Source organism: Dipodomys merriami, unplaced genomic scaffold (genome assembly GCF_024711535.1).
Source record: "Dipodomys merriami isolate MVZ:Mamm:240054 unplaced genomic scaffold, mDipMer1.0.p SCAF_20, whole genome shotgun sequence".
In the NCBI taxonomy this organism is placed as follows: domain Eukaryota; kingdom Metazoa; phylum Chordata; class Mammalia; order Rodentia; family Heteromyidae; genus Dipodomys; species Dipodomys merriami.
This window is the reverse complement of record NW_027203382.1, coordinates 31,393,744-31,418,831: the sequence shown is the minus strand read 5'-3', so window position 1 is coordinate 31,418,831 and position 25,088 is coordinate 31,393,744. Positions and strand designations below refer to the sequence as shown.

General features: G+C 40.7%; 2 protein-coding genes and 1 pseudogene across 2 annotated transcripts in view; 2 read left to right on the top strand and 1 right to left on the bottom strand.

The window, feature by feature from the left end:
- Positions 1–25,088, bottom strand: part of LOC138833021 (ras GTPase-activating-like protein IQGAP2) — a 258,468-nt gene that overhangs the window by 74,633 nt on the left and 158,747 nt on the right. The window contains exons 13-15 of the mRNA XM_070031378.1: positions 23,866–24,029; positions 7,635–7,725; positions 1,894–2,061 (exon numbers count right to left, since the gene is read on the bottom strand). Coding sequence (XP_069887479.1) covers positions 1,894–2,061; positions 7,635–7,725; positions 23,866–24,029 — 423 coding nt within the window. The remainder of the gene's footprint in view (positions 1–1,893; positions 2,062–7,634; positions 7,726–23,865; positions 24,030–25,088) is intronic.
- LOC138832788 (proteinase-activated receptor 3-like) lies at positions 10,709–14,246 on the top strand. The gene is made up of 2 exons (XM_070030929.1): positions 10,709–10,772; positions 13,183–14,246. Exons 1-2 carry the CDS (start codon positions 10,709–10,711, stop codon positions 14,244–14,246), a joined length of 1,128 nt encoding a protein of 375 aa, XP_069887030.1.
- Positions 18,253–20,703, top strand: LOC138832787 (60 kDa heat shock protein, mitochondrial pseudogene; annotated as a pseudogene).

The window sequence follows — 25,088 nt, the reverse complement described above, 5'->3', positions numbered from 1 at the left end:
GTTGAGCTTGTGATAAAACATGTTTCCTTGCTGAGTAGAAAACCCTTTGGAAAACAATTCAGAAATCTATTAAAGAAAAATGATGTGTTCTTGTTTTAGTAACACTAAGAAAAAAATCCATAAAACAGGGAGAGTGGGCAGTAATGGTGAGAAGCAGCTGTTTCCATCCGACTCTGAGCAGGTCACAAGGGAAAGTTATACTTGTAAGTATAAAAGTGAAAGAGACACAAAGAACCACAAGAGAGGAACAGGATTGTGGAAGTGTGGAAAAACAGAAAGACAAAAGAGAAAGTGAGGAAATACCTTGAAGCTCCAGCCCCAGCAAATCTGATGGCAAGGAGAAGCTGAAGTCTCTACCACAAGATAAGCTGAGGGGCCTCCATGACAGACAGACAGACAGACAGACAGACATAGTGGTGGGATAATTCCACACTTTCTGTAAGCCTTAAAACCCATGAGGATTTGGTAGGACAATGGTCTCCCTACTGCGGTAGGCCATCGTCAGACTAGACAATCTTTTGTTCCTTATATCTCAAAGAGCAACAATAAGGAACCCTTCTGACTGAGAGACTTGGGGTGGGGGGATTCTGGATACACTAGCAAAGTGCAAGCAGTCTGCAACCAGGCAGGCCTTGAGACTAAGACACAACCAGGGGTCAAGGAGTTCTGCAACACCTGCCATTGTCCATGTAAAATACTGCTTCCAGAGGGAGACAAAAAGGGAGAGGTCTTGTTTCTGGCTATTCAGCTGAGGGCAATACTCTGCCTAGTGAGATTCATATTATTTAGATTTATTTATAGAGACCCAATGAGGAAACACACTAAATGCATGAAACTGATTATGAAAGTTAATTGGAAGAAGTAAGGAAAAGGGTAGGAAAGAATTGGAAGATGGTGGAAGGAGTGAATTTGTGTGCCTAATATATAACAATGAAACCTCTCCTATTAAGAATGTGTATTAATTCCAAAATAAAAAAATCTAGATGAATGCTAAAGTATAGGAACAAAAATATAAACAAATACATTCCAATAAGCACGTGGCTTAAGTATTTTGTGACTGGGATTAGGAAACCCATATAACAATATGGAAGGTAGTAGAAGGTAGTTTTAGATCTCACATAAATGGCACCTATGATATGGTTATAAATAAGTGAAATTTACACATGCAAATGAACAACTGTGAAGCAATGTGGACACATCCCACTTATTATTTAGTGTTGTGTTATTCTTGTTGCTTCTGTAACATATACATAATATACCCAGTAAATCTGTGTATATGTGAAAGTTGTTAGTTAAGATGGAATCATTTGTGTCAATCTCTAACAAAGAATGAAGAAAGAAGGCAGTAAAAACAATTAAAAAGTTCTGGCTTAGACTAAACAAGTCAACTGCTGTCAGCATGAAGCAAATGACTTGAACTCTGGCTTACCTAGAAAGAATATAAAAGTATGGTGCTGGTGGCTGCAATCCTAGTAGCACAGCAAATGACACTTGCCATCCTAAGCTAATAAAGAAAGCTGAGATTGGCTAGGATCACAGAAAAATCTGTGAAACTCGATCTGCACTGGGAGAAGTTGGATGCAGTGAATCACCTTTCATCCCAGCAAAGATGAGAAGCCTAAAAAGGGTGGATAGCAGTCCAGACATATGTCTGGGTAGGAAGTGAGATTCTATCTCAAAATAACCAGTGCAAAAACAGGTTTGGAGGCATGGTTCAGAGGTAGAACACACATGCTACAAAGTGTGAGGTCCATAGATCTATCCCCTAATACCCATCCCCCTCAAAAAAATCCCCCACCACCAAAAATCCAGAGGGAAAAAAAACCCCAAAGAAAATCTCACAAAAAAAAATCACATTTTGAGTGATATGTGCCATGCAATGTAAAAGCTTACCAGTTTGAGATTTGGACTGTTTGGCTTTTAAGAGGGCATTGTAGTACCTATCAGCACATTCAGGGATTATGTCTTGAACATTAGTAGCAGATGTCTTCAATGCAGACAAAATATCATTTGTTTTGTTCCCATCCAAACACTTGTTGACATCAATGACCAGTGTAAGCCCTGAATAATGGGGGAAAATTCTGTTAGCTGTATTCTTCAACTTTCTCCAAAGGCACACAAATATCCAATTCAATCTTTTAGAAGCATTCTTCTATTAAGCCTTTTACTCTTAGAGAATAGGTACCATATATACCTGAGCCAATCAGTTTAATTTGCAATCTACCAGTTTAGATTGTAAGAAGAACCAGATTCTACAAGAACATGGCATACTGGAAATCATATTTCCTGGGTCATCTTGTGTGGTATCATGGTAGTAAACTATGACATTGAGTGGATGCCCTGGAAGGGTAGTAATTACTTTAGCAGCAGGTATTGGAGAACTACTTTTATGAAGACATCTATTTTAGGATAAGAGAAATGCTATTTAACCTATGGAAAATCTAATATTCTCATGTATTGTATTGGTGTACTTGCTTAAGTTCTCATTAGCAACCTAAATAAATATTCTAGAAAGACACAGCTGGTGGATATATGCAAATGGAATCCAGTTCTGGATTGGGCTAGATTTAAATAAGCCTTTCAAATTTCAACCTTTTCCTATCAAATAAAATCACATTAAACCCTTTTTGCCCAAGGAAAGTTAACTTAATGAATTCTTTATTATCTACTTTTGTTGTTCTAGGTAAGGATGTTCTAGCCCAAACAACAGAATAAGAGTTGTTTTTGTAACTTGTGAGTTAGACATGCAGAACTAAACAAAAATAAAACAGAGCTAGGTGCTGATGGCTCATGCCTGTAATCCTAGCTAATTTGGAGGCTGAGATTTGAGGATTGAAGTTCAAAGCTAGTCTGAGCAGAAAAGTCCATGAGACTCTTATCTCCAATTAACTATGTAAAAAGGTGGAAATGGAGCTGTGGCTCAAGTGGTATAGAACTAGCCTTGATCAAAAGAACTCCAAGACAATGCCCATACCCTAGGTTCAAGCTTATGACCACTTAAAAAAAAAGACAACAAAAAAAGCTGACAGTAGACACAAATCTCTTGGACAAAGTAATATTCTTTTTCATCTAGTACTTGAGAGAAAAGCCTCTTGTCTATAGAAGTAGTTTGCTTCCTTTCTGCTAATCTTTCTGAGAATTGTTTTTCTGAAAAGTACCTGCTTTGGATGGGTAGCTTGGCCCTTGTTAATTACATTTTAGTTATATCTTTTTTCTTCTGCACTTTAATTAAGAAATCTTGTTAAAAGCTCCTAAAATTTTAGTTTCATCACATTAATTAAGCCACATCCTTTTGCAGATTGTGAATCTGAGCTCAGCCAATGAGAGCAGAGGGGAGGGGTCTGCTGGGTTAGGGATAAAAAGGGAACAGCTTGCCTGCTCAGTGTGCTTGCTTGCCAAATTTTTGGAAGTAAACGTAGCTTTGCGGAGTCCCTTTTGAGTTGGTTATTCGAGTTTCCTTATTCCTATGTGACACTCTTAGTGTCCTGAGCCATTTCTAACATATTGATGTGCAAGGAGCTAGTCCATAGATGAGTCTCCAGGGCTAAGTCCTATCTCAACAGCAATTTCCATGAAAATCTGAAACATACCTTGGAGAAGACCGTTACAGGAGAGGCATTCTTGCTCCTCATTTTACTCAGTGTCTGTGACATAGTAGGTGCTTAATGTTTGTTTAGAGCAGATAGAAGTGTCCTTTACATCATTAAAATTGGACTGTAGGAAGTGGAGCTGTGGCTCAAGTGATAGGTCACCAGCCCTTGAGTGTAAGAGCCAAGAGTGAATGTGAGATCCTGAGTTCAAGTCCTGTACTGGCATAAAAAAATGTCTGTGTAACAGTCAGTGCTATTTGCTCTGGCACTAACTGGCCTCAAACTCTGATGGTTTTTAGTGTTCTCTCCAATGTCAGGGATCACTTCCTATGGACATCATGTGCCTGCTTATGGCAGCACAAACTCCTTATCAGTTGAAAAATTGTAGCTTCTGCTGCTGTGTTTGGAGCTGGGAAGAGAAATAGCCACATATAAGAGTTAAGTCTGTAGAAAGAATAAATGGACTCAAGGTGTCTATGCCAGGCATATGCAGGGATAATAGTAGAATAGCTTTAATGCAATGACTGTCAACATCTTTTTCGGGGGTATGCCAGTCCTGGGGCTTGAACTTAGGGCCTGGGCACTGTCTCTAAGCTTTTTTGTTCAGGCTAGCACTCCTACCACTAGCACCACTAGCCACAGCACCACTGCTGGCTTTGAATCAGGACGTTCTTATCTCAGTGTCCTGAGTAGCAAGAATTACAGGCATGAGTCACCAGTGCCTGACTGAGCCATCTATTTTGATTGCTCTGTTGTTTACTCTGTGGCTTGTGATTTAGTCCTAAGTAATAGAGGATGATAGATAAATGACTTCTAGAAAGTAAAGTATATTTTGGCTGAGGAACAAATGAAGATACCATCTGTAAATCTCTTATGAAATCCAAAACCCCTGTGCTTTAAATCTTAAGCTATATGCCAACAAGCTCCCTTTAAAGCATATACTACAGGGAAGGGGCAAGGGATAAAATGGCCAATAGGGCAAAATAATCTTTGTAGGTTAAAGCACACTGATCTATGTATGGTATATAATTGGCATGTACAACTTATTATTAGTATTAAAATTTCATGATATGGAGAGATTAAAGAAAAACTATTTTAAAATCCCTTAGGGAATAATAATAATAATAATAATAATAATAATAATAATAATAATAATAATAATAGGTTGAGAAACTCTGCTGTAAGGAATCAGATGTTGAGGCAAACATATTTCAAGTAAGATACTAGAGGGAAAAGGAACATACTAGTCAAAATGAGGAGACTCAGCAACCCTGCCTTTTCAATCTGCCTGTGGGAGATTCAGGGGTCAAAACACTTCTTTGATCAGATTATGTAGGATGCTTATACCATGTGACCAGAATCTCAAGTCTTCATCCACAAGGTGAATGCTTTTAAAAGAAATATTAAATTCCAGCTGAAAACCCAGAAAACTCTCATATTTCAATGTCAAAACAGCATGGCTTTACCCACCCAAAATCTGATATATATGAATATACTTTATATACATATGTATATATATGTGTATACACACACGCACACACACACATACACACACATATGAAGAAATTACCACGACTCTTGTGAAGAACAGGACAGAGCTGGAGAAGGGAGGCTTTTCAGATATGCAGCACACTTTTTAGTTTTTACTTTTTAGTCAATAGAATTGAAAAACAGCTCTAAGATCGACAGACCAAATGTAAGAAAAATAATGAATAAAAGAAATAAAAGGACTCCTAAATCGGTTTGATCTTCTGAGAAGGAAGTCATAACCATTTTAGGCTGAGTATCCAAATTACAATCTCATTTCTTGACAGATGGGCACTGGTGGTTCATGCCTATAATCCTAGTTAGGAGGCTGATATCTGAGGATCAGATGACAGCTGCTTTTGGTTTAATATGTTAATTTAAATCTCCTATCTATCCACCTTAATTATATTGTTTTATATGGCAATTTAAATCTCTTATGTACATAACTCAACTATCTTATTTTCTCCCTTAAACATCAGAGCACTAGAAAGGCAAGACTTTAAAATTCTTAAGGAAGTAAAAGTTTAGAGAAAAATGCAGATACTTTTCCAAGCTAAAGAAATAAATACAGATGTTCTCCATAGATGCTTCCAAAGTTTGAAAGCACATCTGCTGCAGAGACCAAGCTGTGTCAGCAACACTCTATGGGCTGATGAACTGGGGAAGTCTATTCCACAAACAGGCAGGTTTTTATTGAGTCTTATTTTAATTTGTGTAGGGACGTATTATACATGGAGACCATTTGTATATCAATTTAGAAGCTATTTCAGATGGTCAGGTAGACTTTCTTACTATTCCTTCTTCAGAATAGAAGTTGAAGGTTTTTTTTTTTTAGTTCTATTTCTGTTTTTGTTTTTGCCAGTTCTGGGGCTTGAACTTGCCTGGGAGCTGTCCCTGAGCATTTGTCCTCAAGGTTGTTTTCTACTACTTGAGCCACAGCACCACTTCTAGCTTTTACCTGAGTAGTTTACTACAGATAAGAGTGTCATGGACTTTGCTGTCCTGGCTGGCTTCAAACCACGATCCTCAGATCTCAACCTCCTAAGCAGCTAGGACTACAGGTATGAGCCACTGGTGCCTGGCATTTTGAGTGGGTGTGGGGGATTGTGGGGCTTGACCTCAGAGCCTGGGAGCTGTCCCTGAGCTCTCTTGCTCAAGGCTAGTGCTCTACCACTTTGAGCCATAGCACTACTTTTGGCTTTTGAGTGGTTAATTGGAGACAAGAGTCTCAAGGAGACTTTCTGCTTGGGCTGGCTTCGAATCTTGATCCTCAGATCTCAGCCTCCTGAGTAGCTAGGATTGTAGGAGTGAGCCACCAGCACCTAGCACTTGTTTTTTTAAACCATGTGAACCAATATGATAATTCTTTTAGCTACTCTCCTGTTGGAGATAATCACAGGGTGGGTTTGGGAGCTTGGACACTGTGAGAGAACATGGATTAAAATTCCTTGCACCATCCATCCAGCTTCTAAAACCCTGATCTGGCTGGGGAACCACAGTGGCACCTCAGGTCTGTAGAAATTCATGCTGATTCATGGCCAGTGACCAGTAGTCCTGCAAAGCCTGCTTCTATTCCTTTCCCGTAGAACATTCACCCTCCAAGACCTCTAGAACCCTTTGGAGAAGACCAGCAGAAATATTAATGGTATAATTTTGGGGCAGTGTTGTGGTATCCTTGCTCAAGGGAAGTTGGTCTCTCCCTCACCTAAGAGGCTCTGGGTTTGTGATGTGGATGCAGTCTGGACAATAAGGGAATCTGATTCTTTTTATCATTCAAGGTAGACTTCTCTTGACTTAGAACTCTTCTATGTGTACAGATTAAGAAGTTAGGAACTACTGGTTGATTTTAATTCTAGGAATACCTTGATCATTTACACAACTCCACAGGGCTGAGACCCTTCAAGATACTTCTGTCTGCTCTTTTTTTTTTGGTCCAGTCGTGGGGCCTGAACTCTGGGCCTGGGTGCTGTCCCTCAGCTCTTCAGCTCAAGGCTAGCACTCTACCACTTGAGCCACAGCGCCACTTCTGGCTCTTTTCTTATGTGGTACTGAGGAATCGAACCCAGGGCCTCGAGCATGCAAGGCAAGTGCTCTACCACTGAGCCACCTTCCCAGCCCCGTCTGTCTGCTCTTGTATATCAATACCCACGTACATATTGTCCTTCCCTCCCTCTCTCCACCCTCCTTCCCTACGGGTTTGATTTCTGACAAATCCTAACAATGGAAACTATGGAAAAGAGGATATTTATTGAGCAGAAATGGGCTAGTTCCTGGTGGAACAGAGTCCCCCACCCACCGGTTTCTTTTCAGCAATATGGGTCAAATTTTGTTGGAAACAGCAACTAATCAGGGCAAGTAGAGGAACCACCTAATCAAATATCTATACTAAGTATGCATCCACAAACTAAAATGTGGTAAGAATCCAAATCTTTCTAGAAATTGAAAACTGACATGACTTCAGTTATATATCCAAATCTAAGCAAGGCACACTGACAACAAAAAAAGGCACGGACTTACATTGCTTTGCTCTGCTCTCATGTGTGTTGGCTTCATCGATGGCTTGTTGTATCTCATCCAGCCAAAGAACTTTAGAAATACTATCAGGGTCCTAGGAAAAATGGCATAGAACCAAGGAGAGAGAACAGTGAATGACAGAATGGAATCAATAACTTCTCTTCAGGAGCCATTTCATTATAGTTTCCTAATTCTTAACCAGCAAACCAATAAGCAGTGCCCTATATAGCACAAGCTGCTAGTGAACAGATCCTGAATCTGACCACTTTCCCCCTTTTGTCCTTACCACCAGGAGTTTGCTATTGCCATCTCTCACATGGAAAGCTACACTGGTCTCATAGGTTTTTGTTGCTTCCAAGTCTGTCCTGTATCTCCATGCCCTCTAGAGAAAACCACATGATCTCTCCAAAATGGCTATCTCATTATGTCCCTCTTCCAAGGAAACCCATTGAAAGCTTCCTACTGAAGAAAACACAAACGTCCTTTTCCATGAACGGTAGGTAGGGCAGTACCCTTTCATGTTGTCTTTCTCTGTTATTGAACTTCACACCAGCTTCTTATAGATTCTAGAACTCTACCTTAGCTGCATAACGATGTTTTCTCATTCAGGACTCAATTTAAATACTACCGCTTCCAAAGAGTTTTTTTCCCCCAGGGATAACTAAGCATTCAATTACTGTGATTGCCAAATGATATGGCTGGGTCCCCCAGGGTGCCATGGGAAAACAGAATGATGCTCAATATTTATCAGACACAGAGACAAAAATAAAAATATGGCTGTGCACTGGTGGCTCACACCTGTGTAATTCTAGCTACTCAGGAGGCCGAGATCTGAGGATCATGGCTCAAAGCCAGCCCAGGCAGGAAAGTCCATGAGACTCTTATCTCTAATAAACCATCAGAAAACTGGAAGTGGTGTTGTGGCTCAAAGTGGTAGAATGCTAGCTTTGAGCAAAAGAGCTTAGTGCCCAGGCCCCAAGTTCAAGCCCCATGACTGACAAAAGAAAATGTTGCTTGCTCCCAAGGAGCTCTTAGTCTTGAGGAAGAGACAGATGTGTCAAGGAACAATTATCATATAATGTGATCAGGGAAGTATCAGATACAGGTAAGTGGCAAGAAGGGGCAGGGATTTTGAAGTCCAGGAGGAAAAAAGACTGAGCTCCAGAAAGAGAGGTAGGAGCAGTGAAAATTTATGAAATTATCTTTGCTATTTTATCTTTGGATTGGTTCTGATGATCCTACTATAAATGCATTGCTCACAGATATTAACTGGAACTGCCAGGTAGCAACTACAAGCATTTTGTAAATGCTTGTCCAAAGTTGCAAGTAAATGCTTGGGGGGGGGGGTGTAGTTGTGGAGACGGGAGGGCAGGGATGGTAAGGAAAAAACAAAGGAGGAGGCAACAATGCTTGGTAAGAAATGTACTTATTACCTTGCTCATGCAATTGTAACCCCTCTGTACAGTATTTTCACAATAAAAAAAACTTATTAATAAAAAAGGAATTAAAATATTTTCAGGAAAGATATGCTATTCCATTAAAAAAATACTACTGTATTCAGCTATGTGTAGGGGCAAGTGTTGGGTGTTAAAGCCGAAATTGAGATACGGAAAGTTTATACAGATCTATTTCTTCCTACTTTAACCCTCAGTCTTTTACGTTTCATGTGAAATTAATTTTTTCTGATTCTTGGTGTATTTTATTTTCAGCAAGCTATTGGGTTGCCAACCTTAGGGTTTAGCCATATATTATGTTTTTTCTGTATACCAAATGATATTGTACTCACTAATGTACTTAACATTACTGAATTGTACCCTTAAAATTGGTAAGATGGTAAATTTTATTATGTATCTCCTACCACAATTGTTGGGAGAGATGGGGAGAATAATGGAAGGAATGACACTGAGCAAGATGATTTAATTTTTGAATTAAAATTTCTTTATACTACTAAAGACAATAAAGCAATCTCATGTAGACCTGCTTACAGAGATTATGGAATACAGGGAGTTCTCTGCACTTCAGTGTTGTATAATGATTTTGGCATAGTCATATAGTGTTGTTTGGTGTTACTGAATTGTTCAGAACACAGTGGGCTATGGTAAACAGCTCCTCTTCTAATACTGTTACCATCATATCAAGTTCAGCTCGGCATATTTATATGAAACTGGCAGAGATTTCCACAGCCATTAAGCACCTAAACAATTTTAACTTCTTAGTATTTGCTTGCCATAATAAATTTAAACTTAGGTAATGAGTTTAATGAAAATTTGATAAAAAAGAATTAAAATTAAATAGCTAGGAGAATAAAGGAAAGACTAAGTTCTGACTGCCCAAGTATTAAGTAGGAATTACACTCTGGCACTGTTTTTGAAATGGGCAAAATGATATATGAGCAGATTCATAGCTAACTGCTGCATAAAATCTATGTATAGCACTGCCTTTTTTCGTGTGTGTGTGTGTGTGTGTGTGTGTGTGTGTGTGTGTGTGTGTGTGTGTGTGTGTGTGTGTGTGTGTGTGTGTGCGCACGCACACTGGTACTGGGGCTTAAACTGAGGGCCTTGAATTCTTTCTTGACTTTTTTGATCAAGGCTGACTACCACTGGACCCACACCTCCACTTCTGGCTTTGTGTAATAGTTAATTGGAGATAAGAGCTTCATGGACTTCTCTGTCCAGGCTGGCTTTGAATCGCAATCCTTTGGAGTAGCTAAGATTACAGGTAGGAGCCACTACTTCCTGGCTAGTGGTGGTGTTTAAAATGCAAGTCACTAAATCAGCGAGAGCTACAGCATCTCTTCAGCACCTTTGGCTTGTGAGGACGGTGGGGAAGTTAGATGATTTTCTCCAGAGATAACGTAATGTGCTCAGAGGCTTGGCCTGAATCATGCATATGGAAATTCCTAACGTCACTTTATTTCCCTACAGAGGAACTAGGGCAGGTTCCTGCCCACAAAGCACAGCCAAGAAAACCTTGCTTCAGCCAAGACGACAAGTCTCTACTTGCTGCTACCACATGAAGCTGAGGGGAAACTGTGTCCTGTGACTATACCTTGGAGAAGTAGGTTTCAGGACATCAAAATGAAAGCCCTCATTGTGGCAGCTTCTAGACTACTGCTCCTGCTGTCTACTATTTGTCAAAGTGGTAAGTTCTTTTCTTTTGGGATACAATGATTATGTTGTAAGAGTCATCTGAACCTAATTCTCTTAATATTCTCTTAATATTCTCAAAGGGCAGAGTGTGTTCTTGGTTACAGCCAGAATCCTGGAGATGAACATCTACTTTGTTCACTTTATCTTGTTAAAGATGTACTGTCCTCTATTAATATCTAAATTTTGGTGCTAGAATCAAGATTTTAGATATACAGTTAAGTCAGAAAGCAATATTCTTTGTGAGAAGTGTTTGCATTTGTAGGAATTTCCTCTAACTTTGGAAAGACAGGACTTTTTCAAGAGATTGAAAGAATCTTATGCTAGGCACCAGTGGTTCATGCCAGTAATCTTAGCTATGCAGGTGGCTGAGATCTGAGGATTAAGCTTTGAAGCCAGCAAAGTCAGGAAAATCCATAACACCCTTAATTCTAATTAACCACCTAAAGCTGGAAGTGGAGGTATGGCTCAAGTGATAGAGTGCCAGCCTGGTGTTTAAAAGCTAAGGGGCAGTGTAAGGCCTTGAGTTCAAGCCCCAATATGGGCACAAGCTCATAAGCATTCAGGATATACACACACACACACACACACACACACACACACACACACACACACACACACACACACACACACACACACACACACGTGAATGTACCTATAAGTCCCTTTGTACCCTGTTTGTCTTCCTATACTCACCTTCACCATTTCCTAACCTTTGCCTAGTTCAGTAACTTAGAGTATCCTTAGAGTATGAATAATTACAATAGCATCCAAATCAGACTCCTTTCTCCTTAAGTTTTTTTTTTTTTTTTTGGGAGGGGGGATCCTGTCGTGGGGCCTGGGCGTTGTCCGTCAGCTCTTCAGCTCAAGGCTAGCACTCTACCACTTGAGCCACAGCGCCACTTCCAGCTTTTTTCGTTTTGCTTATGTGGTGCTGAGGAATCGAACCCAGGGCCTCAGGCATGCAAGGCAAGCGCTCTACCACTGAGCCACCTTCCCAGCCCCTCTCCTTAAGTCTTAACACTCTGTTCGCTGTACTTTACCACTGAAGTAATCTTGAAAACAAGTTAAAGTCATTGGTATATTATTAGTATCCTACTGACACTGTAACAAATGTTCATAATTGAGTGTTTAAAAGAGCACAGATTTATTATCTGGTATTTCTGGAGGTCAGAAGTATTAAAATCAAGGTGTGGGCAGGGCTGTATTCATTCAAGAGGATTTGGACAAGAATCTGACTTCTTGCCTTTTTCAGACTCTTAAAAACTGCCTGCATTCCTTGGTCCATTGCCCCTCCTTCTATCTTCAAAGCCAGCCGCACGGCCTCTCCAAATCTGCCTGATTTTCACCCTCTTGCCTCCCTCCTACAAGGACTCTTAGGATTATATTTGACCCACTTGGTCAGTCCAGGATACTCTAACTACTCCTATATGTAAAATTTCCTTTTGCCATATGAGGTCACACATTCACAGGTTCCCAGAACCAGCAGATGGAATCTTTGTGGCTTTATTCTTTTTACCACATTGGTTAGTACTGCCATCAGAGCTGTGTATGCAACCTCACGAATAGGCCGTGATTTCTTAGGATAGTTTCAGGGCCCTTCAAGAATTTGAGTATAATTTATTTTTTCAAAATTCGTCTCTTAGATGTATTTTATTAGTATATTACAATAAATTTTTGTGTCTTCTACAATAGTCAAAGGTTTCCCAAAAAGTGATGAAACTTATTTGAAATTCTACATTTTTAACTTTTATTGCAATAAAGTGTCAACTGCATGTATGTACAAAATGAACATTTCCTAATATTTATTGGGTATTCCCAGACCCCATGCCCATTCATCATCAGCAAAATCTAATTCATCTATTAAACTCCATCTCTTTATAAGCCTTGTTCATCATTTTCTTGACATGTTTCTTGAATCCAAATGACTACGTAGCTTATGGTCAACATAACATTTGCCTATAATGTTTTGAGCTAATTTTGCTTCCACTAGTACTATTAACTCCTTTCACACAAGGAGTTGTGTGTATGTGCTGAGGTTTATGGCACACACTACAAACATGCCTATGGACTGCTTGGTTATAGGCAATATCAGGTATGTGTATATGTGTATATATATATATATATAGGTGTGATAATGAAAATAAATATGTGATATAATAAAATATATAATGATCTTTTAAAATAAAATGGTTCTAAATCTTACAATTACATAAATTATGGAACATAAATCATTTAAAGCTAAGGTTATGGCTCAACTCACAGAGGACTTAACTAGTAACAGTGAGCACCTGAGTTTAAATCCCAGTACTGCCCAAAGTAAAACACTTCACTTAGTTTTTACCCAAACTATAAAATAAGGCTTGGCAAAATAAAAAAGTGCTGTAATTTCCTTTCACTTACAGGCATGGGAAACATTGCAGACAAGTCAAGAAAACCAAACTTAACTGTTAGGACCTTGTATGGAACCCCTCCAAATGCTTCTGAAGACTTCTTACTTTCTGCCATAAAAGGCTGGACAGGAGCCACTATAAATGTGAGGTGCCCTGAAGGAAATGTTTCACATCTTCACATGAATAATGTCACCGTGAGGTACCTGAAAAGTTCCTTAAGGACCAAGCTGATACCTGCTATCTACATCCTGGTATTTGTGGTTGGTATTCCAGCCAACAGTATGACCCTGTGGAAACTCCTTTTCAGAAACAAACCCATCTGTCTGACCATCTTCCATACCAACCTGGCCATTGCAGATATTCTCTTCTGTGTTACACTGCCATTTAAGATCATTTATCACCTCAATGGAAATAACTGGATATTTGGAGAGGTCTTGTGCCGGGCTACCACTGTGCTCTTCTATGGAAACCTGTACTGCTCCATTCTGCTCCTTACCTGCATGAGCATCAGCCGCTACCTGGCCATTGTTCATCCTTTCACATACCGGAGGCTGCCCAAGCGCAAATACACTTGGCTAACATGTGGCGTGGTGTGGGTGATGGTTTTCTTATACATGCTGCCATTTTGCATCCTGAAACAGGAATATTACCTTCTGCAGCTGGACATCACCACCTGCCATGATGGCTACAGCCTATGCGAGTCTTCCTCCCTCTTCCAGTTGTGCTACTTTATCTCCTTAGCTGTCTTTGGATTCTTAATTCCATTCATGGTTGTTACATACTGCTACACAAACATCATCCGCAGACTTAACATACACGATCAAAGATGGCTGAGGTATTCCAAGGCGGTTGTTTTCATCATGGTGATTTTTATGGTTTGCTTTATGCCGAGTAATATTATATTGATTGCTTATCATGTTAACTACTACAGTCACAACACAGACGGCTTATACTTTTCTTATCTCATAGCTTTGTGCCTGGGTAGCCTGAATAGTTGCTTAGACCCATTCCTTTATTTTCTTATGTTAAAAATGTTAAATCAGCCGAGTGCAGGTGGCTCACGCTTGAAATTCTAGATACTCAGGAGACTGAGATCTGAGGATCACAGTTCAAAGACAGCCTGGGCAGAAAAGTCTGTGAGACTCCTATCTCCAATAAACCAGTAGAAAACTGGAAATGATGCTGTGGCTCAACTGGTAGAGCGCTCGCCTTGAACTGAAGAGCTAAGGGACAGTGCCCAGGCCCAGAGTTCAAGCCCCATGACCGAAAAAAAAAACAAAAACAAAACAACAACAACAAAAAAAGCTGACCATGGTGAGAGGATCATAGAGAAGAGGGAAAGCTACCTACAAAGACATACTTGGGACAATGTATGCTGAGCGCAAGCACCTCTATTCTTTTTCTCTATGTTTTGAGCTCTTAAGACACAGTATTTCAAATATCAAACATTACAAGAGCACTAGCAATTGTTTTTGTGTATGAGTGTATGTGCTTTGTGTATGAGTGTATGTGCTGCCCCTTAGCTTTTTTGCTCAAAGCAGGTGGTCTATCACTTGAGGCACAGCTTTACTTCTGACTTTTGTTTTTAACTGGAGTCAAGAATCTCAGGGACTTTCCTGACCTGGTTGGCTTTAAACTGTGGTACTTAGATCTTTGCCTCATGCATAGCTAGAATTACAGGCATAAACAACCAATGCTGGGCGTAGTAATTGTGTTTTAAATAGTATCTTGTCAGTATTTTAAGAATGTCAGTGCAGGAGGAAAGTAACCAGTCTTTTCTGACAATGACACATTTCCATTAATTTTCTGACACTCCAAGCTCTTTAAAGTTTCCCCTTTTCCTCCTATGAGAAGTACCTGCCACCCTTGGAATTTAGCATCCATCTCAATTCTTCTGTTTTCCAATTTCAGTCTTTGCAATTACAGAAGTGACATGAGTACATGTACTTCTGTCTTTTAACCATTCCCCTTACTGTTAGCTTTTCTTCTATTTCACAAATCATGCCAGGCTAACCCTCCTTAGACCCTAGGTTTTTTTTTGTGTGTGTATGTGTGTATGTGTGTGTGTGTGTTGTGCCAGTATTGTGATTTTGAACTCAGGGCTTGGGTACTCTACCACTTGAACCACATCTCCACTTGCTGTTGTTTTTTGGAGGATAGGAGTATCATGGATTTTCCTTTTTGGACTGGCTTTAAACCTCGATCTTCAGATCTCATCTCCTAAGTGTTAGAATTACAGTGAGCTATTAGCATCTGGTGAGACAAAAGTTTTAATATACCAAAATCATCTACAGACTCTCCACTGCTTCTGGAAAGTTAGCAGGGCTAACTTTCTGACGGGACTTTCTGTGTGCCTCAGTGAATAAGCCCCAGCCAAACCTCTTTATCTTTGCCTTTTTATCTCTGCTCCTGCAAATGTGGGTTCAAACACTTTTGCCTATTCATCTCCTGAAGTCTTGAAGGATTGTTCTTCCCTGATTGTCATGCTGAAAGTGTCATTTTTCTGATCTGAACTTCCAAAGCTCTTTCTTATACTTTTTACATAGCTCATTTACATACAACTATTCATTCCATAAACAAGTATGATGTATTCAGTTTTTTCTACAAGTTCCACGTGTACAGAAATAGCCAACTTCAAAAGTACTTCTGTATTGAATTATGTATTTATTTCGTGCCACTATTCCACAAACAACAGTGCTCTTTAAACAACAGAGTAAAAACACCACAACTATTTACCCAGCATTTATACTGTATCAGCTGTTATAAGAAATCCAGAAGTGCCTGTAATCCTAGCCACACAGGAGGCTGAGATCTGAAGATCGTGGTTCAAACCTAGCCTGGGCAGGACAGTCCATGAGACTCTTATTTCCAATTAACCACCAGAAAACCGAAAGTGGCACTATGGCTCAAGTGGTAAGAGTGCTAGCCTTGAGCTGAAGAGCTCAGGGACAGTGCCCAGACCCAGAGTTCAAGCTCTATGACTGACCAAAAAGAAAAAAAAAAACGAACGAACGAACGAAAGAAAGAAAGAAAGAAAGAAAAGAAATCCAGAAGTGATTTAAAGTCTATGGAAGGATGTGGAGAGAAGATATATTAGTACTATATCATTTTATACAAAGGACATTAGCATCATGGATTTTAGTATTGGCAGGAGTCCTGGATCCAGTTCCCTGAGGCTAATGAGGGTCGACTGTACAATGAAGTTCTTGGGGCCACGCTGGGTCTATGTGCTATCAAGCTCTATGAATGCTCTGCTCCATGCTTTTCATGTTACATGGCTGAATGAAAGGATAAAACCCCAATAGTATGAAAGCCTATTCACTTCACATAAAGGAGGAAACATCTTCTGAGTGACATAGTATGACAGCATTTCTGGCTAAGCATGCAAAATGGTAAGGAAGTTCAGCTAAGACTATATCTATAAGGTCATTTGGAAGTTCAAAAAAAAAAGTCCCACTTAGGTGCTAGTGGCTCACTCCTGTAATTCTAGCTTACTCAGGGGGATAAGATCTGAGAATACAGGTTCAAAGCCAGCCTAGCCAGGAAAGCCCTTGAGACTCATCTCTGATAAACTATTCCCCAAAAGCTGGAAGTGGAGCCGTAGCTCAAGTGGTAGAGCACTCACCTTGAGCACAAAAAGCTCAGGGAGAGTGCTCAGGCCCTGAATTCAAGCCCCAGGACTGGCACACGCATGCGTGGACACACATTTACCACCCCTCCCCCCCATAAACATAACACACATGTCTCCAACCAGCTTTCTTATTCTTTCTACTGGGGAAAAGGACAATTATAAATTTCTAGTTACAGTTAATTGTATTTTTCTTAGCTGAAGGATCAAATAAAGGAAAAACATTTCTGGCTAAGGGTGGGGTGCTATAGGATCAAATAAAGGAAAAACATTTCTGGCTAAGGGTGGGGTGCTATTAGTAAATATACATAGGGTTGAGGAAACCCTAAAGCATGAAACATTGCAGAGAGAAACTGTAGATACAAGCATTTAACCATATTCTTTCTATCAACCATCAAAACAATAAAAATACTTAATACTTTTAAATGTGTAGTTTTTATTTGGTCTCAATCTTTTTTTTTCTTGTGCTGGTCCCAGTGCTGAACTCAGGGTCTACGCACTATCGCTGAGATGTTTTGCTCCAGGCTAGCACTTTGACACTTGAGCTACAGCTCTACTTCCAGTGTTTTTGGTATTTAATTGGAGACAAGAGTCTCCATGGACTTTCCTGCCTGGGCTGGCTTTGAATTGTGATTCTCAGATTTCAGCTTCCTGAGTAGCTAGGATTACAGGTGTGAGCTACTGGCACCTGGTTTGGTCCCAGTCTTTGATAAATTCTATGAAGATGTACCTCACTATGACTTTTAGTAGCTGTATACTGTGGGATAAGCTTTGTCTAGCATTGATAATACTAGCAACACCATTGTTTTTCCTGTTATTTTCTAAGGTGAGACTTTGGGAAGGAAAGGCACAGAACTACCATCATGTAAATACACTAGAAATTTCCAGGAATGACAGAGCAAAGCTTAAAAACAAAACACAAAGACTCAGCCAAATAAACAGAATCAGATTTTTCCAAGGATAAACACATTGAGAAAAGGCTGAGAAAAGTTTTAAGATGAAGGGACTAATCAGGTGCCCACTCAATTGAGAAGGTAGTATCTTTCGAATGACTTAAGATGACGGCTGGTTAAACATGCAAAAAAGTTACTAAGACTGTATCTATAAGGTTAGTTGGGAAGTTAAAACAAAATAACATCTCAGTTGGTTGCTGGTGGCTTACTCCTGTAATCCTAACTACTCAAGAGGTTGAGATCTGAGACTTTTGGTTTGAGGCCAGCCTCAGCAGCAAAGTCTATGGAGACTCTTTATCCCCAATAAACGACAACAAAAGATCTAGAAGCGGAGCTGTGGCTGGAGCAATAGAGTGCTATCCTTGAAAAAAAAGCTCAGAGAGACTGGACCCAGGACCAGTGCATGCGCATGCGTGTGCATCCCCCCTCCCCCCGCCCTGAGCTGGAGATATAGCTCAGAGCTGGAGATAGAGCTCATTGGTACAGTGGTGCTTGGCTGGAATGCACAAGGACCACCCTCACCACGATGATGATAATGATGATTATGATGATGATGATGATGATGATGATGATGATGGAGAAAGTGAATTGCATTTAAAAATAGCAATTAAACTAAACATGAAGTATTCTCTAGACTTGTATTATTTGAAATTTGTTAACATTGGCCAATACAACTCCAGCCTTAGTTTTATTGGTCAAAAGTGGGTTGATTTCCGGGTGCTGGTGGCTCATGCCTGTAATCCTACCTACTCAGGAGGCTGAGATCTGAGGATCACGGTTCAAAGCCAGTCTAGGCAGGAAAGTTTGTGAAACTCCTGGTTTTTTTTTTTTTTTTTTTGGTCGGTTGTGGGGCTTGTACTCTGGGCCTGGGCATTGTCCCTCAGCTCTTCAACTCAAGGCTAGCACTCTACCACTTGAGCTACAGCACAACTTCCAGTTTTCTGGTGATTTTTATTGGAGATAAGAGTTTCACGGACTTTCCTGGCTGGGCTGGCTTTGAATCTCGATCCTCAGATCTCAGCCTCCTGAGTAGCTAGGATTACAGGTGTGAGTCACCGGCACCCAGCAGTTTGTGAAACTCTTATCTCCACTAAACCATAGAAAACCAGAAGTGGTGCTGTGGCTCAAGTGGCAGAGTGCTTGCCTTGAGCTGAAGAGCTCAGAGATAGCACCCAGGCCCAGAGTTTAAGTCCCACAACCACCACCACCACCAACAACAAAGTGGGTTGATTCCTGATCTCACAGAGCCCTACACTCCATATTTAATGCTCCATTCACATCAATAGAGTTGTTGTTTCACATAGGAAGGCTGGCCAACACAGAGCTGTCACAGCATGAAAGCCCTCTGAGTGCACAGAGGGCTCCTTTGGTTAAAAAGCTCTGCTGGAGACCCACACTGAGCTCATGAAAGGCCTTGGCTTTGTGGAACTGGGCTCACTCAAGGACAAACCCCCATAAGCTATGAGGAGAGCAGAACAGCGATGTAGTAAGAAACTTGTGCCAGAGACATTACTGACCCCAAATTGGGTGGCAGCCATGGGTGTCCATGATGGTACATTCTAATATGTGGTGTCAGGTACACACAAAGATGTACATATTCAAAACTATCATTAATATAACAACATTAATATAACACATTGGCCTGCCTTGCTGTGTGGACATCCTGTAGAAATGCTTTGATTGCCTACGGTCCTTTGCGAGATAAGACCAGTATCCAGAGCAATGGCTCAACCTCTCACTTGGTGCAGATGCCAGAACATCAGTGTTTCCAGGTATAGGTCTTTTTCTGATGCTCCAGCTGTTACAGGAAGAACTATGGCTATCAAACAGAGTTAGCAAAGTCACAAAGTAACAAAAGAGGCAAAGCAGGGGTGAAGAATCCTGTTCTGGAGATTTGGATATTTATAAAATCATTATGGGTCATCCATAATTATCAATACCGGCAGACAGACCAGGGCAGGGCAGCCAGCGAGAGGCATTACATGTCTGGCCTATAATATACCGAATGATGTTTTGGGATTTATTACCCATCCCTGATTTAAAGGATAAACATAAAAATACTGGAGTTAGCCAGCGCTGGTGGCTTATTCCTGTAATTCTAGCTACTCAGGAGGCTGAGATCTGAGGATAGAGGTCTGAAGCCAGCCCAGGCAGGAAAGTTTGTGAGTCTCATCTCCAATGAACTACCCAGAAAAAGTTGGAAGTGTGGTTCTGGCTCAAGTGGTAGAAGTAGCCTTGAGCAAAAAAGCTCAGGGAAAGCACCCAGGCCCTGAGTTCAAGCCCCAAGACTTGCGCACATGCATGGGTATACATTCACATGCATGCATGCATGCACACACACACACACACACACACACACACACACACACACACACACGAAAAATACTGGAGCTAGGTAAACAAGATGTCACCAAAACTGATGAAGAGGCTGGGGATGGCACCACTGCTTCTGTGCTGGCATGCTCTCTTGCAAAGAGCTTTGTTTTAGAAGGATTAGCAAAAGTGCTAATCCAGGAGAAATCAGGAGAGGTGACAGTAGCTGCTGATGCTGTAATTGTTGAACCTGAGCAGCAGCCTCAACCTGTCACAATCCCTGAAGAAACTGCTCAGGTTCCTACAATTTCTGCAAATAGCAACAGTGAAATTGGCAACATCATTTCTGATGCAATGAAAGGTTGGAAGACAGGCCTTGTTGCTCTCATGCAGGATGGGGTAATACTGAACAATAAATTAGACATTACTGAAGCCATAAAGTTAGCCCAAGGGTATATTTCCCTAGACTCTAGCAATGCAGCAAATAGCCAAAAATGTGAATTCTATGTTACCTATGTTCTATTGAGTGAAAAGAATTTTTCTAGCATCCAATCTGTTACACTTGCTGTTGAAATTGCCAGAGCTCACTGTAAGCCCTTGGCCACGCTTCAAGGTGTAGATTGTTTTCAGAATCTGTGACTGTTAAAATGGGGCTAAATGGAAAAACAATGGCTAACAAAATTGGGACAGTTCCAAAGTCCCAGTTCTGAGCTGAGAGAGAGAGAGAGAGAGAGAGAGAGAGAGAGAGAGAGAGAGAGAGAGAGAGAGAGAGAGAGAGAGAGAGAGAGAGAGAGAGAGAGAGAAAGAGAGAGAGAGAGAGAGAGAGAGAGAGAGTGTGCGTGCACTCACATATTTATTTAGCCAGTCCTGGGGCTTGAACTCTGGACCTGGGCAATGTCCCTGGGCTTCTTTTGCTCAAGGCTAGCATTTTAACACTTGAGCCTCAGTGCCACTTCCAGTTTTTTACTGAGTACTTTACTGGAGATAAGAGTCTCATGGATTTTCTCGCATAGGCTGGCTTCAAACCACAATCCTCAAAACTTAGCCTCCTGAGAGGACTGCAGGTATGAGCCACCAGCACCAGATGGTATATTCATTTGTGAATATATTTAAAGTTGGTGTTTAGGTCTTTAGGTAACAGTCAAAACTCTAGGTTTTGGTGACAACAGAAATAACCAGCTTTGGGCTGGGAAGGTGGCTCAGTGGTAGAGCGCTTGCCTTGCATGCATGAGGCCCTGGGTTCGATTCCTCAGCACCACATAAGCAAAAAGAAAAAGAAAAAAGCCGGAAGTGGGAAGTGGCGCTGTGGCTCAAGTGGTAGAGTGCTAGCCTTGAGCTGAAGAGCTGAGGGGCAGCGCTCAGGCCCAGAGTTCAGGCCTCATGACCGGATTCCATCCCCCCTACCAAAAAAAGAGGAAGAACCAGCTTGACTATATGGGTATGGTTTCTGATGGTGCCGTGTTGGGAGCAGAGGGATTCAGTCTAAATCTTGAAAATGTTCAGCCTCATGATTTAAGGTGATATCATGCTTTAGAAGGATAAAATGTGACAACACACAAATGAAAAACAAATTAATCACTGAGCAGTTAGATCTTACAACCAGTGAAGATGAAAAGGAAAAACTGGATGAAAGCAGCTGTCTGAAGGCTGAGGGGCCAAGAACTGTCCAAATGAACAAAAGGAAAGCTACACTCGTCCTTGGTGCTACAAGAATGGCTGAAGAGGTCATTGTGCTCTGCTTTGGGGCATTCCAGCCTCAAACACAGGAACATTTGGTTAATGAATTTTTAAAAATTGGTATAGAAGTTATTAGGAGAGCACTAAATTCTTGAAATGACCACAGTTAAGAATGCAGGTGTAAAAGGATCTTTAAAAATTGAGAAAATCCAGCCAAATATCCCAGAATTTGGCTGTGATGCTATGCTCAGAGATTTTATAAATACTGTGGAAAAAGGAGTCACTGATGGAATGAAGATGTTAAGAACTGCTTTATTGGATGTTACAGGATTGCTTCTCTGTTTACTACTACAGAAACTGAAGTCACAGAGATACCTAAAGAAAAACCCTGAAGTAGGTACAACAATTGGGGGTGGAGGCGGTAAGAGTGTGGGAGGGGAATAAAAGGTAGAGTAGGAGCTAGTATGTTCTAGAATATTACTATTACTAATAAACTATGTCAGGAAGTTCAGAGTAGGGTTCCTCACCAAGAACTTCAGAGGAGTCAGCTAAACAAAAAGATTGAACAAAACATGGGCAAATCATAACCATTTTTTTTTACTGGTTTCAGTTGACAATATATAATAGCTGTCATTGTCCATGTCTACAGATGGCTTATTTCATGTTTTAATGAAAAAGACATTTGTATATTCCTGACACTGATGGGAAGAGCCAGTTATAATGCTTTAAAACATACAGAATTCAGAGGTTAAATGATCATTTGTTCTTGTTAACTTTATCCCTGCCAGCAGTTTAACAGCCTGTTTATGTCATTCCAAAAAACAAAACAAAAATCTAAAAAACCCCAGTAGGGCATCTTTACTATATTCTGTTAAAATCAGGATTTCAGTGCTTGCTATCTGGGTGGGCTACTCAGAAGCAGCCTTTCGGTGGAGAGTGAGAGTAATCATATACCAAGCAGATGAATACTCAGGTATGAAACAGTCTTTGTGTAACAAAAACTCATAGAATTTCATGAAGGGAACACACAGAGATGGTAGTCAGGAGATGCATGCTGTCTGATTCCAAAGCAAATGTCTTCTCTTTTCTATGTGGGTAGTGGGAACAATGAGGACAAGGCCCATGTTCCTCCCCTGCACATGAGGGCATGAGACTTGGGGCTGAGTCTTCACTGTCCTATTTCTTGGCTGTACCTTGGGCCTGCATTTACCTGAGCTGCCCAGGCTCAGGATGTTCTACATGAGACTAAACCATCCCACAGGCTTAGCTGAGGAAGAGGTCTACCAAGTAGAGCACCTGGAAATGCAGAGAATGAGCTGATACCACATGGAGCAAATTCCGCCCTCTCCCCGCCCCCTTCACTGAGGAGGTTTAGCTGTGTAGAGCCAGAAGTGGAGCTGTGGCTCAAATGGTAAGAGTGACAGCCTCGAGAGTCTGTGGAGCTCTGAGTTCAAATCTCAATCACACCAACCAGTGCCCAGCAGCAGTAGATTCCTTACTAGTACAAATAGTTCCACATCATGACAATCATTTCAAGAGGACTCTAGCCATTTAAATCTCTTCCTAGGCCTAGACTCAATCATATTGGTACCCACTGAGCTCTGCTTGCATGTTGATCTTACCCACCCCATCTATCCTTTCTTTCCTGCTTCAGGTACCTGTTTTACCTCCACACAAAACTTCCCCTTAAGAGTCTAGACCACAATGGGCACCAGTTTTGTCTGAATTATCTCTAAAACTTTGCTGCACACTCTTCTCCCCTGCTCTCCAACCATTCTATATGAGAATGCCTACTACCTCCTCAGTAAGTTCTTAAACACCATGAAAATAACCACAGAGGATACTCATGTGGCCTCCGTGTTTCCTTCTTCCTACCAGATGTTGAACACTGCACCATGCACACAAGAAATACGCAGATCTTACCTACAACTGAGTTTTGAGTAAAAATCAGTTCTGCAGCCAGCTTGCCCTGAAGGGTTGGCACTAGAAAGATAGCTGGACGGTTTCCATTATGATTCGTTGGACTGAGGAGCTTGTGCGATTTAACAAAAATGACTGAAACTTTCCCCTGCCACTACCTTCCCAGCCCACACTCTTAAGGGAAACAAACACACTAAAACCTACCGTGAGTTTCTGTGATTTTGCCTGGTACAAAACATCCTGGTAGTGTTGCGCATGGTCTGGTTCTACATCTTTGATCTTAGCAGTAGGTAACATCAAGGTTTCTAACGTTTTAAAAGGATTCCCTTCATCTATAGCTTCATTGATGTATCCTAGAGCCACAATTCCTAGAAAATGAAGGAAAAAATTCCTTTAAGTCATAGTGCAGTATACACTGTTATAACATCTATTGCAATGACTGGTAAAGCTATGGGATATAAGATCAATGTACAAAACCAAATGTTTTTCTAAAGACACATAGTGTACAATCTATAAGTGAAGGAAAAATGCTAATAAGTTCCAATTAGAAATACATTTCAATTACAACAAGAATATTTAGGAGTAACCTAACAACTGTAGTATAAGACATATATACCAAAAACCATGGAATACCTTGGGGAGCCAAGAGAATTACAGGCAATCAAAACAAATGGCGAGGTACCTCCTATATAACTGAAAATTTAATATTGTGAAAGTGGAAATATTCCTCATATTACCTATATATTCAGAGCAATCCTTCTAAAACTCCTGACAACCTTATTTAAACAAAGAAACAGACAATCTAGCCTTAAAAAAAGTCATACAAAAATGCAAAGGCACAAGAATAACGAGTACAGTCATAAAAAGACAAAAGTTGGAGGATTTTTCCCCATCTTTAAAGTTATTACGAAACAACAGTGAAGATAACTGTATACTATAGCACAGGATAAACATACAGGCTAGTGGAACATAATCTGGGGTCTAAAAAGTAATCCTTTCATTTACAGTCAACTGATTTGGGGAGGGGGCAGAGTGCCAACAGTAAAATGAGAACATAAAACAAAATCCAGCAACAATCCTTATAACAAATGGTGCCTAGCCAAACAGTTGTGAGGCTGGATCTCTACATCTAATCATGCTAAAAAATTCTAGCACTTGGGAAGCAGAAGCAGGAGTTCGAGGCTAGTCTAATTTAATAGTCACCCCCACACACACAAAAATATCATAGACCAGCTGGGTGCTAGTAGCTCATGTCTGTAATCCTAGCTACTCAGGAGGTTGAGATCTGAGGATCACAATTCAAAGCCAGCCTAGCCAAGAAAGTCCATGAGACTCGCATCTCCAATAAGCCACCAGAAAACCAGAAGTGGCACTGCAGCTCAAGTGGTAGAGTGCTCGCCTTGCGCTGAAGCGTTCAGGACAGCACC

Excerpts from the sequence above, each read along its gene's own strand:
- LOC138832788 (XM_070030929.1), top strand. The coding sequence starts at position 10,709 with ATGAAAGCCCTCATTGTGGCAGCTTCTAGACTACTGCTCCTGCTGTCT. Across the intron at positions 10,773-13,182 it reads GTCTACTATTTGTCAAAGTG|GCATGGGAAACATTGCAGAC; the intron begins GTAAGTTCTTTT and ends TTTCACTTACAG.